Source organism: Hippoglossus stenolepis, chromosome 2 (assembly GCF_022539355.2).
Source record: "Hippoglossus stenolepis isolate QCI-W04-F060 chromosome 2, HSTE1.2, whole genome shotgun sequence".
Lineage (NCBI taxonomy): Eukaryota > Metazoa > Chordata > Actinopteri > Pleuronectiformes > Pleuronectidae > Hippoglossus > Hippoglossus stenolepis.
This window is the reverse complement of record NC_061484.1, coordinates 6,013,627-6,031,404: the sequence shown is the minus strand read 5'-3', so window position 1 is coordinate 6,031,404 and position 17,778 is coordinate 6,013,627. Positions and strand designations below refer to the sequence as shown.

Here is a 17,778-nt window from a genome sequence, read left to right as displayed (position 1 = left end):
AGTCATATTCCTGTTAATATGTTACAGAGCATAGACTATCTAACCAGGTAGGATGATCACAACGTTCTCTAACTTAACTCTGCACCATTGACTGTTTATAAAAAGCTCTGCACACAACGTCCAGTTCACAAACAATAAAAAAGTGGCAGTATATTGTAGGACTGTTTGAGGAGGACTCACTAATGACAAGGAATACTTCTCAAGTAGGTGCCGGAGTGTATCAAACTGTCGTTCTCAAAATTATAATACACATGTATTATTCACAATATGGAAAGTGGAGATAAAACAGATTGTTAGGAGCATTTCATGTGTTGAATAACTCCCGACATGCCTGTCTGTCTGGCAGTGTCGACAGGCACTCATGGAATACATTACAGAAACACTGACACAAAATTGAAGTGTATCTGCAGTTCATTTGTATAGAAATTAATTTTATAGGACAAGCAACTGCAAACATCATATAATATAATATAATAAAATATATTTATTTCTCATATTTCTCATTCTATTCTCCGCAACGATGTGAAGAAACCTATTTTCCCAATTGTCAAACTATTTCTTTAACATGTGATTTATTAGTTGCTTTAAGTGCACAACAAGCCCCCTCCCTTTACATGTTAAATTGGTTTGGCTGTTGTTTTTTGGACAGAAGAGAGATTACACCTCAGAAATCTTCAAATATAGACAGAAAAGCATCGGAATATGTTTCCCGTTGTAGAAGGGACTGGTGGAAACTTAGCCATCAGCAGCTAAGGTAAGAACTAGCCTACAGAGACGTCAGGACTTCAGTTCTCTATAAGGCCCAATTAGATGTGGACTTACGGTTGTACATTCTACATAACAAACATGACTCTCTGCTCTTTTCCTCTCTTACTCTCTTTTATGCATTTTCTCTCAGTAGAAATACGACCCAGAGGTACAATCTGAATCTGCATCAAACTCTGCACTCACATTCTCATTATTCGCTCACTTTAATACTGTTGTACCTCTCCATAATTTACATGAGGCCCCGGATAAAGTCACAAGCCACAACAAAACAGTATCTTCCTAAATCAGTATCCTCCTTACACACACACACACACACACACACACACACACACACACACACACACACACACACTAGTGTGACTGTCCATACACTTGCAGTAATTAAGCCATCTGGATATCAAACTAGCTAGCTTAGCCTTGGGGTAAAATAGCCTGGTGTGTGTGTGTGTGTGTGTGTGTGTGTGTGTGTGTGTGTGTGTGTGTGTGTGTGTGTGTGTGTGTGTGTGCGCGTATGGGGCATCATGTGTACATGTGCATGTGAATATGATGTGGCATAAGGCCAAGCTACTGGCTGCAGCAGTGAGATTCTGTCTTTACTCTATCACTCTACACTAATCCAATTGTCCAAAGAGAGAGAGAGAGAGAGAGAGAGAGAGAGAGAGAGAGAGAGAGAGAGAGAGAGAGAGAGAGAGAGAGAGAGAGCAGTCTACAATTGGCTGCTCTCCAGTTCTAAATGGCAAGCTGGACAGGGATATCTATTAGACGGCGAGAGTACAGCCAATACGCCCCAACCTCCCCCATACAAACACATACAGTAGATGCATGCATGCATACACACACACACACACACACACACACACACACACACACACACACACACACAAATACACACACATGCAGAGTCACATGCCCGAAAGCTTCACACGCACAACGATGACAATAAACATCATCTCACTAGTCCTGGCTGCATAAAATGAAAGGGGACAAAAAAAACCTGGAGATGCATAAACCGAGATGCAATTAGAATGACAAACTGACTCGACCTTAGCACCCCCCCCCCCTGTCCCTCTCCCTCTTTCTCTCCTCTCTCTCATTCTCTATGTCTCAACAGCTCTTCAGCAGGGCTTGTTGATGGTGTGGCAGTCTCTCATGGTGAGTGTTTCAGTTGTGAAAGCATATCCCTTTTTGTTGGAAGATAGGTGCCACAGTGCCATCTGCTGGACAAATCCTTTTCTGGTGGCTTATTTTGCATAGTCTAAACACTGAAATATCTATCATATCATTCGTTCAGTATTGAAACTATATGGATTGTAAAAAAGTTTCGTTTTGTTACTTTGTGTTTCAATAATTGTTGTTATCAACATAAATGCATTCATACGTAGTATCCATACACTTTTATTTTGAAGGAAATATTGCACTAATAACTTGCCAAATGTGTAAGTGTAGATGCCTTTAACACATCTGTGAAGATGTAGAGTGAAAATTAAGGTATATATATGAAATTAATGTGAGTAAAATTCACCTCTAAGATTCACCTATTTTCACGGCATGGTCTGACATACCAATCACAGGTGAGACTAATTACATTGCTTTACATTAAAAGCTGTATCAGAGTCTCTGTGAATGTTATAAATAACACCCATGTTTTTCATCTGGGAATGCAACAATGGAAGTTAGTATTCATATGGATGTGTTTACTAGGCCGATTGTACAGTTTTAGATGGGTTCCCGACAATGTGGAGAAGCTCAAATGTAGAGAATATACAATATATATATAATATACGGTATAGTATTATAAATTTAATGAAAACAGAGGCTTCAATCATGGTGGCTAGAACCTCAAGAGGTTACCAGGATAAATTTGAGGTGATATAAGATCAAGAAAGAAATCTATACTCATGTCATAAATATTATGTTGGTGTGTTTTGACACCAAATTTCAGACAAGGAGAAAAACTACTTGGTTGAGCTAATAACTCAACTCTACAGCGAGCCACAACCTGTGAGGAGGGGTCACAAACCAGAGAGCCAGGAACCACGGACTTAACTGGCAAAATTACTAAATTGCTAAGAAAAATTAAGAAATTATTAAGAAAATAAAGTTGAACCAATAACATTTTCTTTGGTGCATTGAGCATTAATATCTCTGTAATTCACATCCAAAATATGGAGACGCCTCCCTTTCCCATGTGGGTATTGTCAATATACCAAAAGAGACATGTGTCATTTATTGTAGGCATGAAATGTTTTGACAGAAAGCGTTTGGGAATCCCTGATTTAATTAAACCATCATCATCATCATCATTTTCAACACAGACATCTTTGTCTTTCTCCAGGTCTCAGCTGAAAAAAACCTTGGTCTATTGCTGTTGAGGTGTAGCCAGTGAAAAAAGAAGCAGAGACTTGATTCCCTCAGTCTGCTGCACTTTCCATCAAGCTGGGTGATGGACAAGAAAGTCTTTAAAATTAAGTTGGTGGGTGTGATAGATGACTGGGCCCCCTGACGAACACATATTTATATGACATCACTTCAACAGTAAGGTACGAGACGTAAAAGAAGTTCCATCGTGGCAGTCTTATCACATCATCTGTACACAACACCTGAGTCCTGTTTATGTTACACGCTGGCCAGTACCCTCTCCTCCCTGACACTTGTGGTGCATGTGTGTGTGCACTGAGGGTCACCGTGGTGTGTTTGACTTGTGAATGAAAGGTGACCTCCCTCAGATGTGAGTAACCCGGGCTCCTCACCTTCCTATTTCCTGTCAATAACGAGAAGACGACGAAGGAGCGTGTCGGGATTTCTGTGGTTTGTCTTGAGGAAAAAAAAAATCCAAAAAGTAATAGGTGTGATTTAATACTTCTGACAGTGCCGATGATAGTAAGAAAAAAGACAAGCAGCAAAAAAAAAAGAACGATCAGACAGAGGCGAGATGTGATCAAGTAGAGAAGAGCATTAGAAATTCTTAAGTCTGTGGGGACACGGGGCTGTCAAATAAACTGAGAACGTTGCTGGGATTTGGACGAGCATGTTTGCCTGTTTCTGTGCGAAGGGAAATATTTATGTGTGAGTGTGTGTCAGACGGATGGACAGACAGAAATAGCAAGAAGATGAGAGTGAGATATGGAGGTGTGGTGGGGGGAGGAGGGTGGTCGTTATGAGGGAGCGAGGGAGCGAGGGAGCGAGGGAGCTATGGGGTGGACACTGGTGGAGGAGGAGAGCAGGTTTGAGGATGAAAAATGAGCGCAAGTCGAGTGAGACTGACAAACAATTTAATGCTGGATTTGCTAAGACAATAATAAGCTGAAGTTCATATTTCAACATCATATCAGTGCCAGTGTTGTATTTGTGTAAAATTAATTATGTGAGTGGTAATAAATGAGCGGCAGCGGATTTCACACCCGGCGTGTGCGCGTGTGTTTTTTTCCTATTACACACGCCATTACCATATGCTAAAGAAAATGGTTGTGCTGAAGATCATCCATCATGAATTGCCAGTCTTATTTTGAAATGACACACACATTTAGTGAAAGTATTAAAAACATTACATATCTTGTGTTTATTTTCCTCCTGTAACATTTGTGAAAGTTTGTCATGGTTAAATTGATAGTTTTGCAATTTGTTCTTATTCTGGTTCCTTGACAAATAGCTACAGTAAAAAAGATTGATACTGCTGAAGCTGAAGATGACGCCTCAGCCAACAATCAGCTAGCTTAGCTTCAGCATAAAGATTGGAAACAGGAGGACAAAAGTTAGCCTGGCCTGTAACATTGTCCACCATTCATAGCCTTTATCCTAAGCTAAGGCTAAATCTCCATACATATATGAAACAGATGAGGAAGTGGTAAATAACACACTACTCCTTTACTGTATTAAAATCATGACCATACATCAAAGCTATTTATGACACATTAGCTTACTACTGATCTGCTACTGTTTAATATTAAACCATGATTTGGTTTGCAGGCAGCTTTAAGCTAATTTAGCATATGGCTTTAGTGTACTTCACTCACACACAGTGCTTAGCCTGGCGTAACATTTCCCCACACTTACAGTAGTTATGCTAAGCTAAGGCTCAAGCTTCATACACATATGTTACAGATGGTAATTTAAAACTATTCCTTTACAATATAAAAACCATCGCATGACCTTACATCATAACTATCTAAGAGGAGCGTGTTAGCTCACCTGCTCTGCTGCGGTTAAATTGTGAAATATTTTGCTATAGCTTGTTTTGCAAGAGCCTATAACTAATTTAGCATATAGCATAGCTTCCTTCACTCGCACACACATTGCTTAGCCTGGCATAACATTTCCCCACAGTTTTTAATGCTAAGCTAAGCTAAAACTTCATATGACACAGATGGTAAAAAGTGTCAAACTATTCATTGTACAGTGCAAAAACCATCTCATGGCCATACATCAGAACTGTCTATGAGGAGCGTGTTAGCCTGCTACTGCTCTGCTACTGTTACACTGTTAAATATTAAAGTGTTGGGATTGCAAGAGCCTTTGCTAATTTAGCATTTAGCATTCTTTAGTTTCCTTCACACACACACACAATCACACACATACATACACACACACACACACACACACACACACACACACACACACACACACACACAGCCAGTGCTTGTTGTTTATTGAGGCTTGGCCTCTTTAATGATGAAGACAAATGAGCTCATTATCAGGCATGTTGAGTGAGTGTGTGTTTGTGTTTTCACGTGTGCATGCACCTGCCAGTCTACTGTATGTTCTCATAAATGTGTGTGTGTGTGTGTGTGTGTGTATGTGTGTATAGCCTTGTTTTGAAGGAAAGCTCCGTCTCATGAGGTTAATTTCTTCATTCAGCCTTAGTTGTTCAGTGATCCCTCTTTTAAACAAAAATCAGTATTCTATTGTCTGTCGACAGTGTGCGTAACATGTGCGTGTTCTTTTGATTGTGTGAGTATCAGCTGAAGATTAGGCCTCACGATCACCAGCAGAGTGAGTGAGGGGAGGCGCTCACCTCCCACTTTCTGTTTAATTGTATTACAAGGCCATATGGCTGCTGATTCCCCATCATGTGCAGCTATTATCAGACGCTGCTCATTTTTGTAGCATATTTGAAGTGTGATGCTTTCATGGATGAAAGAGACGGTGAGACAACGCATCCCGACTCTAAATCTAAATTAATGCCTAAATGCATTTTAATTTAAAGAGATCATGTGGGAATAAATTCATGAAAAATGGCACGTTCATTAGCAGGATCGTGCATGTGAGATAAGGTATAATGAGGTTTGCTTGGGGAACACCCAGCAGATTTTGACTGTGTGCAGAGCGCTGCAGTTTTAATGCTGGACATTAGGGGGTGCTAAGAGACAGGGGGGGGCAAATGGAAACTCTTAGTGAGGAAAAGCTGACATAAGAAATGAAACAGAGAATTTGACTCAAATAAGTCGTAGAAACTGCTGAAATAAATGAAATATCAATGATATTTTTTCAGACACAATCCTGTTATGAATCCCTTCACTTTATTTACCATCCACTGGTCACAATGATATCATACAAAACCAAATTCCAACATGGAACCGCTTTGGAATGTGATTATTATTAATACGCACACACATACACGCACACATATTCAATAAGAAAATTAAATACAGTCGTTTTATCAAATAAACAGGGTAGAGGGAAAGAGACACATTGAGTGATATTAAGACATGCAGTGACAAATATAAAAAATAGACATTTGTTTTCTTTTTCTGTACAAACATACATGGACACATATAAATATATAGAAGTAGAAAAGAGTGTATTTTTAAAATACAAAGGTCAAATTGTACAGTTACATTCCATAATAACAAAACAGGAGACGTAGCACAATATTCAAGTGAGTTTTCCTTTTTCCCACAGACACTGTACAATATTGTACACTGTAAAAGCAGAAATTAGATCACACAGCTGTTGGTTTCTCCCCACGGAGTCTGTTCTTGCTGCTGTAAACATTACAAATGAAGAAAGGGTACAGTTCTTGTGGATGGATTTCCGTTTGAAATCGAAGGGACTGTAATGACAACTGAGCAATGTGTTCTCGGCGCGCTCGCTTTGATGCCGTTAAGTCACCTCGATCACAACTTCAGTGCCATGTTTTACTTTTCTCTGCGAGTCTCTCAGCACTGAGCAGCAAAGAGGATATTTGGTAAAACAGACGAGACAAGCATTACAGTGAACAAGAAGCAGTCATCATGAAGTTTATATGTATACGTTGGCACGAAGAACAAGCATTTGACAGAATGTGTTGAATTGTTCTCTCCCCTCACATTGTGAAAGCACGCCACGCCATTGTTTTCTCTCTCTCTCTAGTTCTGTCTGACATCCTGCAGCAGTTTGTTGATCTCATGCACCAGCTCACTAGCGTCCATGCCGGCCTCGTGGCGGCTCTCGCTGCGCTTCCCACTTTGGTGACCCTGGTGGAAGACGCCATCAAAGTCGTCTTCCTCGTAATTCTCTGGGATTTCCTCCATGGCTGGTAGCCATTTGAGGTGAGGCGGCTGCCCATTAGTGGAGGTGGCAGTGGGGGTCGAAGATGTAGAGGAAGTGGAGGAGGAAGAAGAGGGGGAAACGTGGTTGGTCCCCACAGATCCACTTCCAGGGTTTAGATAGTGGGTATTGGCCGCCCATGCAGCCACACCTGGGGGATAAGCGGGACCTTTCCCACCTGGCAGCAACCCTCTGCGGCTGTCCTGAGGAACAGCGTTGTTACTGTGGTTAGCGGCAGCATTGCTGCTACGACCACTTCCTCTCTCAGTAGTTGAGGAGGATGGTGGGGGGCTTGTTTCAGTGCACTCTGTGTACGAGTCTATATTGGGGGGGAGAAGTCGCTGGAACACAGAGTTCATCTCTGTGAGGAGGGAGCCAGCCCCTCCTCCGGCCACACATGCATCACTTCCTCCTCCAGCGACGACTCCCCCGGCGAGGGCTTCTTCGCTCCCAGACTCTTTACCAAAAGTGGAGAAGCTCTTGCGGCGCTCCGAGTCGACCGAAGACTGGTCATCGTCGAGCTGTGGCTGCTGCAAGGACTCCTCCCCGGGGATGTACATGTTGTTGCGGTAGTCAGAGGAGGAAGCGGGCGAGGAGAGAGGGGGCATCCAGCACTGGTCAGAGTGTCCCAGAACACGACATTCATCCGTGCACAGTCTCATGGCTACAACAACAAAAAAGAAAACACAGACACAGTCAGGAGCAGGTTCAGCTACACGAAGAAAATGAAAAAAACATGGAACAACTCCAAAACCAGCAACTCTAAGTCAGGTGTTCAAAACTCCTAAGAAAGTGTTTGTTGCTGCGGTACAGAAAATGTCAATACACTTGAATAATACAAGTAATAAACCCTGAGACTGCGGTAAAGTAATGTTACACTTTAAGAGATATACTGCTCATGGAGGAGAATGGTACAGATTTATTTTACACACTGAAACAAGGGCAGGGATGCTGTTGAGTCTGACAAACCATGCGTGCTATTAGAATGCTTCATGCATAATACCTAATTAATATTCCACATGGCAGCGCTTCAGTCTTTTATTACTGTCAAAAAAATAACAGCTCAGCCTGGAAGAGGTTAGTTTTTTCTCTTTATCTCTTTTTGTTCCTGCTTGGAGGAGCAGATTTGGGGGTATTTACAGTTTACAGCACAGATATCCAGGTAGTGCTCATGCAGGTATGTTAACAATCAAAGGACTCTAGACGGAAAAGTAAATAAGTGCCAGATCCCACCCAAATGGCATCACAGGCAGTGTTAATGTAATATTTGGCTGCTCTGCCCAGCATTCACGACGCGTCTCAGGCATGGATTTGCTTGTTTAAGTTCTTTTATCATATCCAGCATGAATGGACACATTTCCCCCCCTCATCTAAATAGAAAAATCTAAACAAATTAAATCTTTTGGAGAGAAAACAGGGAAAATCCTCCCTCCCGGCCTATTATCTCCTTCCCCTCCCTTTTTTTTTCATATTAGCATAACAGATAGTGGAAGGGAAGGGGGAGATGAGGGGGGTGCAACACCTCTAAGTCTTTCTCAAAGGGTGAGAAAAAAGAAATACAGAAAGACTGTCCATGTCCGCCACCCCTCCCTTAATCCATCTCAATAAAGATAGAGAATACATTAACAAGAAAAGGAGAGAGAGAGAGAGAGAGAGATGCCGAGGAGCTCTTGGCCTTCTAGGGTAGAGCGAGGAAGGAATAGTCAGTAAGTGTGAGAGAGAGAGAGAGAGACAGAGAGAGAGAGAGAGAGAGAGAATAACATCATTCTAAAAGCAATTACTATGAATTCTCCTCAGTTCAGACATGAAAGCGCACCACTGTCACTCAAAAAAAGGAGAAAGAAAGGAAAAAGAAGGGAGAGAAGAAAAAAAACAGCACCCTGAGACGCATAGCGATGAGTGACAGGCAACTCATCTCCGCTCCGGGGAGGATTTTACAGACACGACTCTATCTGAGGGGCAGATAACGCGCGCACACACACACACACACACACACACACACACACACACACACACACACACACACACACACACACACAACAACAACCCCACACACAGCGACGCAAACAGCCAGACACGCTGTAACCTCTCTCAGTGATAACGAGCGTGGAAATGAGGGCTGTGTGGAAGAATGGGGCTGGGTACAATGGGGATTGTGTTGGCGGCAGGGGTGAATGGAGCGGCTGTATAGGCAGGTGTACAGACAAATAATAGGGCTTAGGCATGGCGCTGTCCGTGGTGCTGAAATGTGTCAGTTCAGAAGGCACGCGGCACATTAGAAGAGCTGGGTGTGGTCTGGAGGACAACACGAGTTATCAATTCTAGTTCAAATACAACAACAACTTTTGACCAAAACTTTTGCAACATAAGACTTTGCAGAGGTGCGACTGGATGTGAGGCGAGGTTGATGTGTGACTCAGCTGAGTGGGAAAACAATTGCCAAGTCATGCTGAGAAGGGTGCACTAAAAATAAAAAGGAAAAGGAAAAGATGTCGTGGTGTGTCATCACAGAGGCGAGAGGGAGAGTGTGAGAGTTGGTTCCCTGAAGCTCACCTGGGTGGAGTCGATGGTGCATTTCGAGGTGTATCAGGTCAGAAAAGCCCTCCCCCAGCAGCAGTCTGTCCACGGGGGATTCCCTCCCCATGTCACAGTCACTGTCTCCCGCCTCGCTGTCCCCACGGCCACTGTCCTTCAGGCTGAACTTGTCCATGTCTTGTAATGCATACCTGCCGTGGAAAAGGATTACAAACACATCCGAATAAAAAATATGATGCAAATTCCCATTTTGCAAAATGAGTGCTGTGTGCATTCTGTGTCGCAGGCTGACAGAATCCATCTCTCCTCATGGAGAAGACTAATGACAAACAAATCCATCAAATAAAACTTTTGACAAGAATCTTTCAAATCCCCATAGATGAGGCTCTGCCCATAAATTCTGTGTGCAGATATATCCCATCAATAAATCTATCTTAACAGCCGCAGCGGGCGTCAATAAATCTATCGAGTGGAGATCATAAGGGGGAATGTTATGATGAAAGTAGTAATGGATTCACACTTCACAGCCCGAGACAATTTTTTTTTTAAGAAGAGTAGTACCGAGGAAATTGTTGTGACACTCAGACAAATGAGTTGCATACTTTTGAACTGAATGGCGTTGGTATGATAACAACTGGAACATGAAAAGAAAATACATTTACAGGCCATCAAACCATGATCTACATGTAACTGACCAACTGACAGGTAAAACTTTACAACAGGTTGTTGGAACATGTAGTAAACAATGAAACACAAGTGGATTGAAAAGGGAACAAAAGATAATCTTGGTTTTGTTTTTGGATTGGGGTGGGTGGGGGGTTGGGTACTGAGGTAATAGGGGTAAATTACCTGTAGCTGCGGCTGTATTTGTTGCCACGGAAACTGGGTCTGGGCTGGTACTGGCCCTGATGGAGCATGGACAGAAGCTGTGAGACTTGCTACATCCAAAAAAGCAAAACAAACAAAATAAAACAAACAAAAAAAAAAGAAAGGGGGGGATGAATAACAGATGGGTAATTGAGGAGGGGGGGGAAGGAGGGACAGACAGAGAGAGAGAGAGGGGGAGACAACACAGAAGACAAAATAATAGATGAGTAAACACAAAATGGATGATGGAGAGGCTGCTGAAAATGGATGAGACAAAATGGATGATGTTATAACAAAATAAAAAGGTAGAGGTGGGGGGTGAGTCTAGATGAATATGGAGACATATGACTGAGGGGTGAGTTGTGGTTGTGATGGAGGTAATGGTGACGGGGTGTAAACAGGGCGAAGACAGAGACACATCTGTAATCATCAACAGTTTTTAATGAGAGTCAGTATGAACTACAGGGCAGTGTTGATTTAGTCACTGTCACACATGGAGATGAGTTAATTTGTTGCAACGGAGACAGCTGTGTGAGGATGAGAAGACTGGTGTGTGTGTGAGAGTGTGTGTGTGTGTGTGTCTGTGTGTGTGAGTGAGAGAGAGAGAGAAGGAGAAACTGAGAGAGAGAGATGAGAGAGAGAATATTTGGAATGGGGCTGAGGGACTGCATTTAAAATTTCGGAGAGTAATTTACTTCTGAGTGAGTGTGTGTGTGTGTGTGTGTGTGTGTGTGTGTGTGTGTGTGTGTGTGTGTGTGTGTGTGTGTGTGTGTGTCAAAGACAGAGCTTGTGTGTGCTCACCTCCACTGGTGGAGTCGCGTGTGCCAGTTCCAGGGCGAAGCTCTCGGGAATGTGATTGGATGAGATGGTCACCAGGCTGTTCAGGGATTGGCGGCTGTGATGGTTCTGTCTGCTCCCCATCTGGGCGCGTTCCATGGGGGGCGTGGCCGAAGGTGAGCGATGGTGAGCTCTGATTGGCAGGGTCCCATTCACCGTGGGAACCAGAGTGATATCGCCTTTGTGGATTTGGCGAGCAGGCTTCTTGGGATGGTGCTGGTGGGTTGACTCAGCCACCCGGCAGTTGTAGGAGTTCCTGTTGTCCTTCTTCTCGCGATTACAGCGAGCAGCAAACACCACCATGATGACGAGGAGCACAGCGCAGATGGCCCCCAGGGAGATGATGATGATCAGGGATGCGTCGAGTGGAGACTCCCCCTGGTCCATCACCTGGACGTGGTTCTCCATGTTCTCATAGAGGGTGATTTTCAGAACGGCCTTAGCGCTGAGGCTCTCGCTTCCCTGATCTCGGACCACGATGGTCAACTCAGCGCTCTCCTGGGGGAAGTTCTCCAGACTGGCGTTGGCATGGATTTCACAGGTTCTTGGGTCTATGAGGAAGAAACCCTCCTCGTTGCCGCTGACTATGGAGCAGATGAGCTCAGCGTTGACCCCTGTGTCTCGGTCAGTCGCCCTAACCACTGTTACTAGGTGTCCAGCATCTGTGAACTTTGATGCAGGCACATCAGCAGTGAAGTTCCACAGCTGGGGCACCACGATGACTGGAGGGCTGTCGTTCTCATCCAGGATGTTCAGAATGACTGTAGCGTTACTCAGCAGAGATGGTTTTCCTGCATCTTTGGCTTGCACAACAAAGGAGATACGGCTGACATCCTCACGATCAAATGTACGCAGTGCATAGATGGCCCCATTGGAGGGGTCGATGGTGACGTAGGTGGAGATTGAGCTCCCATGAACAGAGTTCTCCAAGATGGAGTAGCTCACCTGCCCATTGGTATCCAGGTCAGGGTCGGTGGCCATGATGGAGGTGAGATATGCTCCAGGGGCATTGTTCTCAGATTTAAAGATCTCATATCGGCCCTTCTCAAAACGTGGCGCATTGTCATTCTCATCAGTCACGTGCACAGTGAAATGCTTGACAGTAGAGAGACTGGGAGTCCCCCGGTCCTCTGCCACCACCGTCAGACTGAACTCTGACCTCTTCTCCCTGTCCAGAGACACATTGGTCAGAATCATGTAATTGTTCTCATAAGTCTTCTGCAGTTTGAAGAAGCCCTGACCGTGAAGTTTACACTCCACCTCTCCATTCAACCCAGAGTCCATGTCCTCCACCCTCACCAAAGCTACAAACGTGTCCAGAGCAGAAGCCTCAGATATGTACGCCGCATCCCCATTCCCCTGAGAGGTCATGAGGTTGATGCTGATGTCTGGTTTGTTGTCGTTCACATCTACCAGTTTGACCAGGATCTTGCAGTGAGCGGGCATTGAGTTTGGACCCATGTCCTGTGCCTGCACATCAATGTCATAGGAGCTCATGGTCTCATAGTCCACACGCCGGACGAGGGACAGGTGACCGCTGTCGGGATTGATTTTGAACGTCTCCATTATCTTTGGGGACACGTGACTACTGAAGGAGTAGACTATTTTGGCGTTTGTGCCCTCATCCAAGTCAGTGGCGTTTAAGTCAATGAGCAGAGTGCCAACAGGTGAGCTTTCTGGAAGATTTATGACATATGAGGACTTGTCAAAAATGGGGCTGTTGTCATTTGAGTCGGCAACATTAATTTTGAGGAGGGTCGTGCCCGTTCTCGAGGGAACGCCCCTGTCTGAGGCCGTGTACTGAAGTTCGTAACTGGAGCGCACCTCCCGGTCCAGCTCCCTGAGCACCACCAGCTCCGCGTACTTGGCCCCGTCGGTTCTGGACTGGATGTCAACCTTGAAGAAGTTGTTGGGCTCTAACGCGTACGTGTACAGCGAGTTCTCCCCGACGTCGGGATCCGTGGCGCTGTCCAGGGGAATGCGCGCTCCCACGGATGCGCTCTCGGAGATCTCGATGGGGATGACGGCGCGGGCGAACTGGGGTGCGTTGTCGTTGATGTCCAACACTTCCAGCTCGACGTGGAACAGCTGCAGGTGCTCGGTGGGCAGCGTCAGCACGTCGAACTGGATGGAGCAGTTGAGGTTCTTCTCGCAGAGTTTCTCGCGGTCGATCCTGGTCTTGATGGTGATTTCTCCGTCCTGCTCGCGCACCGCGAGGTAAGACGAGCTCCCTCTTTGCATCGCTCTGAAGCGGAGCGACACCGAGCTGGGAAGTTTCGCCAGAACATCCGCGACATCATCCCGCAAACGGGCGATGACCGTGCCAACCTTCTGCTCCTCAAAAATCTGATATTTCAGTGTCTTACCGGTGACGTGTTGCGTTGCCAGAGCCAAAACAACCACAACTTTCCACATTCTTGACAGAAAGAGTCCCTTCATCTTCCCTGGTTGCATTTCTGTGGAAGCCAAAAGCAGATCCAGAGGGAAAAACTGCTCAAAAAATGCAGAGCGCAGGAAATTCCAGTTTTAACTTAGTAAATGCTCTCCTCCCTCAATCAGCAGCTGCATTGCCTTCTCCGCGGAGCGATGAGGAAAAACAAAAAAAAAGCCAAACATTCAGATTGTTCAATCTAAGCCAGTACAAATTGCACTATTTTCCGTAAAGGCATCCACATTTGTTTCTACCTTTCCTTCCTTATCATTCAGATATGTTGTGCCTATCTAGCGTGAGGGAGAAGCAGCTGAGTGCCACAGAAAGCTGTGCGCCTTTCACCCTCTCCTGCCTGCGTCTGGTCTGTGCGCCGTGCGCTTTCCTACGCTCCCTCTCTCCGTTTGAGGTGCCTCCGCGCACAGACTTGCCCAAAATAACCCGCCCCAAACCAACTAGTTGTACATGAGCCACGGCCCCCCCTCTTTTCACATCCCGGGAAAGACAAACGCTTTCTTCAATCAAACGCCGCTGCCCACTCAAACTCCAGAGGAGAGGAGAAGGAGGCGCAAGAGGAGGGAGGAAAAATAGAAAGCGGGGGGTAAGAAAAACCCCGTGGGGTTCACTTTCCCCACTCCTGAGAGTAACGACCATGCCGCTACAATGGGAGAAAATAAACTAGAGGAGAAAACATTCATTCAAAGGACTTACCCTGACGTTTTTCACTGCTATAAACCCACGGAAGGTTTACGACTTTGTCGCTTCTCGTCTGTTCGCCCCAGACAGCATGGAGACGTACAAAATAAAGAGTCTAGATTCTCATTAGAAAAGAAAAAGATAAAGTCACCCCAACCACCAGCACTATTAAAGCTCAGCCCTTTTTAATATAAAACACAAAACTCATCCCAGCCACGAGCAGCTGTCACAGCTCACTCCTGCTGTATGACTGACTGATTCATTGGATGCCTTGGCACTGGACCGTATATGGATTCTATGAGCTTATACTGTATTTGGTCTTATTTCTGCTCTTTCAAGTGGCAGCTGATCACCCCCCCATCTCCAGGCACAGGCACTTTGTAGTCGATGTTTTGGGTGAACTATATATTTATATATATTTTTTTTTTCACATGCGTCTCAGCTGCAGTCTATGGGTGAGAGTATAAGCTGGGTAAGCTGTGTGGAGAATCGCGTTGAAAGGGAGCCGGACTCTAATGAATGCCTTTAAAGAGTTGGTCACGCCGAGGAACAGCTCCGTGCCCGCGTGCACAAATCTGTTGAACATCACTTCAATCTCCCAGCAGGATGTTGTTTTGATAACGAGTCCAAAACTCTGCTCAGTTCGGGCATTTATTTCAGTTCACAAAGAGTCTCCTGTGCGTAAACACAGGCGAGGGCAGAGACGGAGAAAGAGAGAGAAATATAGAAACGAAGAAACACATGAGGGGAAAGAGAGAGAGAGAGAGAGAGAGAGAGAGAGAGAGAGAGAGAGAGAGAGAGAGAGAGAGAGAGAGAGAGAGAGATCTGACGTTTAACGAATGCGCACAACTGGGACCGTGCGTTCTGCAGACCATCTGGCGCGGTTTGTTTGGCAACCAGGACCCGGCGATTACAGCCGACCAAACAAGACTCCAGCGGAGACCCGAGCCCCACACAACTGCGAGGAAATGAGTTGTCATGGGGGATTGCGGAGCACCAAGCAGCTTTTCCACATCCATTCACACGTTTTGCGCGCGGGTGCACGGCGCCGTGTCCGCGCGTGCGTGCGTTATAGATAGACAAGAGAGAGAGAGAGAGAGAGAGAGAGAGAGAGAGAGAAAATGCGCTCAACTAATAGGAACTCGCAGTTATCGCAGTAACAGGTTCCCAAAAACCCTCATACATATTCAAATCAAATATTATAGCAGGGGCTGAAGACGAGACCGCGCTAAAGGTGACCATCTGGAGCAGAGCTCCAAGAACACAACTCACAAACTTATAGAAACTTCCCTGGTAGAAACCGGCCCGCTCACCCTCACAGAGAAAGCTCCAAGTCTACACGTCCACCATCATTCCTGAAGACCATAACCTTAAGAGATAGACAGATAGAGAATCTGCAAAACGAATGAATAATTTAGCACCAGCTGCTGTGGACGGTCTGGGTGAGAAATATGAAATAAACCCGTTGATGTATCCATTTGAACCTGGTTATTCAGTGTGGGCTGATCCTTGAACGCATCGCATCTGCACATGCAGGCTCCAAAGCGCATTTTGCCTGGAAACAATAGTTTGCTAAATTATTCAAACAGAAACGTGCATGGACACCGTGCAGAAGCTCTCCCTTTTGAACCCGGGGACCCAAAAATTGGCGGAAAACCTTTATTCCCGCTCCCAGCGTCTATTCATCAGCCTGAGCCATGTATGCAAAATGTTTGCATTCACCCCCCTTTTGCACATCTTTTCACCATAGTGGTATTTAAACAGGTTTGATACGGGCGCGCAGCATTTCCATAGCTCCAAACGCTCACAATGCAGTAATGCAATTACTCCCCTGCGTCCCAGAGAAGCTAATCACATTTGGAGAACAAAGTCAGCTCCGGAGTTTATGGAAGAAGGGAGCAGAAGAAAGAGACAGAGTTGGGGGGGTGCGCTGTGGGTCTTAAACAGTGCGCAGAATAAAACAATTAATGTATAGAGGGGGTATAATCTAAGTGAAAAAAAAGCAGATGGAGGCTTAATACATTTAGGCACGCTACATAACCAGAGCAGCCGAACAAACATGGGCTTTTTAATGCTTAAGAAGACAAATGATTTAGCGCAAACTCTCCGTCGGCTGCAGCAGCAGGTGCAAAGACGCCGCGTCCCCGGGATTTAGTTTTTTTGTTTAACCATTTTCCTGCTTCCAGCTCCAGAGATATTTTCTTTATTGATCCATGGGCGATACAGACCAAACAGATCAGCCCCAAACGCACCAGCAGCTCCAGTGCCATGCCAGTAACTCCCTCTCCGCTCCCTGCATCACACAGTGCGCAACAATTAAGCTCCGTGCATGCGCCCGGGCCTTGTAGCCATAAAATAATAAGTGTGAATTAAACGTCTGTCGCTGACATTCATGACAATCTTTGCAGGGACACCCCCTGCCATCCAAATACACACGCATACACACACTAAGTCAATAGGCACAGCAGGTGCGGTGGTAGAAAATGCGCCCCTGGACCCCCGGTTCAGATCGAAGTCAAGAGGAATGTGTGCGTGCGTGCGTTATGCGTATGAGGGCGCGCGCACAGTGTGCGGTGATGCCGCTGGTGGTTTGGTTGTAAAGGCACGCGAGCATCTGTCGCCTCGTCTGCCCGCTCATTGTCACTTATTCAATTAGCTGCGATTTGGTGGATCCCGTTCCAGAGGGGAGGAGCAGGGCCACAGAGAGACTGGGTTCGCTTTCACTAGGCTGCTGCAGAGAGAAGTTGACACACACACACACACACACACACACACACACACACACACACACACACACACTGCACCACCCCCATCAGAGCAATAATTGTTATTCACCCCAGTTCCCCCCTTCTTCCTGTGCTTTCATTAGGGGTCCATAGAGCTTTATTACTTTATGACTGGTTGGCCACCATTGTCTGTGTGTGTATCTGTGTGCGAGCAGACAAGAGAGAGTGCACTGCCTTGTCCCTGCTCACAGTGCGTGCGGTGATCACACTCTGAGCGCAGCATATTGCAAGCGATGTCAACAGTTGGGGCGACAAATTTACGGCCCAGGCAGAACTATGGGGCACAGAAAGAATGTGTCTGGTCACCTTTAAAGCGAACGCATTACTGCACCGCTC

At 45.4% G+C, this 17,778-nt stretch overlaps 1 protein-coding gene across 2 annotated transcripts; it reads right to left on the bottom strand.

The window, feature by feature from the left end:
- Positions 1–6,262: 6,262 nt before the first annotated feature.
- pcdh18a (protocadherin 18a) lies at positions 6,263–14,501 on the bottom strand. Of its 2 annotated transcripts, none has more exons than XM_035183499.2 (4): positions 11,497–14,501; positions 10,678–10,766; positions 9,847–10,019; positions 6,263–7,957 (listed from the first exon to the last, which is right to left on the bottom strand). In XM_035183499.2, exons 1-4 carry the CDS (start codon positions 13,984–13,986, stop codon positions 7,113–7,115), a joined length of 3,597 nt encoding a protein of 1,198 aa, XP_035039390.2. In that variant the 5' UTR covers positions 13,987–14,501; the 3' UTR covers positions 6,263–7,112. The 2 variants fall into 2 exon arrangements, with proteins under 2 accessions (XP_035039390.2, XP_035039398.2); XM_035183507.2 differs by having other exon boundaries at positions 10,678–10,733; positions 11,497–14,499.
- Positions 14,502–17,778: the final 3,277 nt, after the last annotated feature.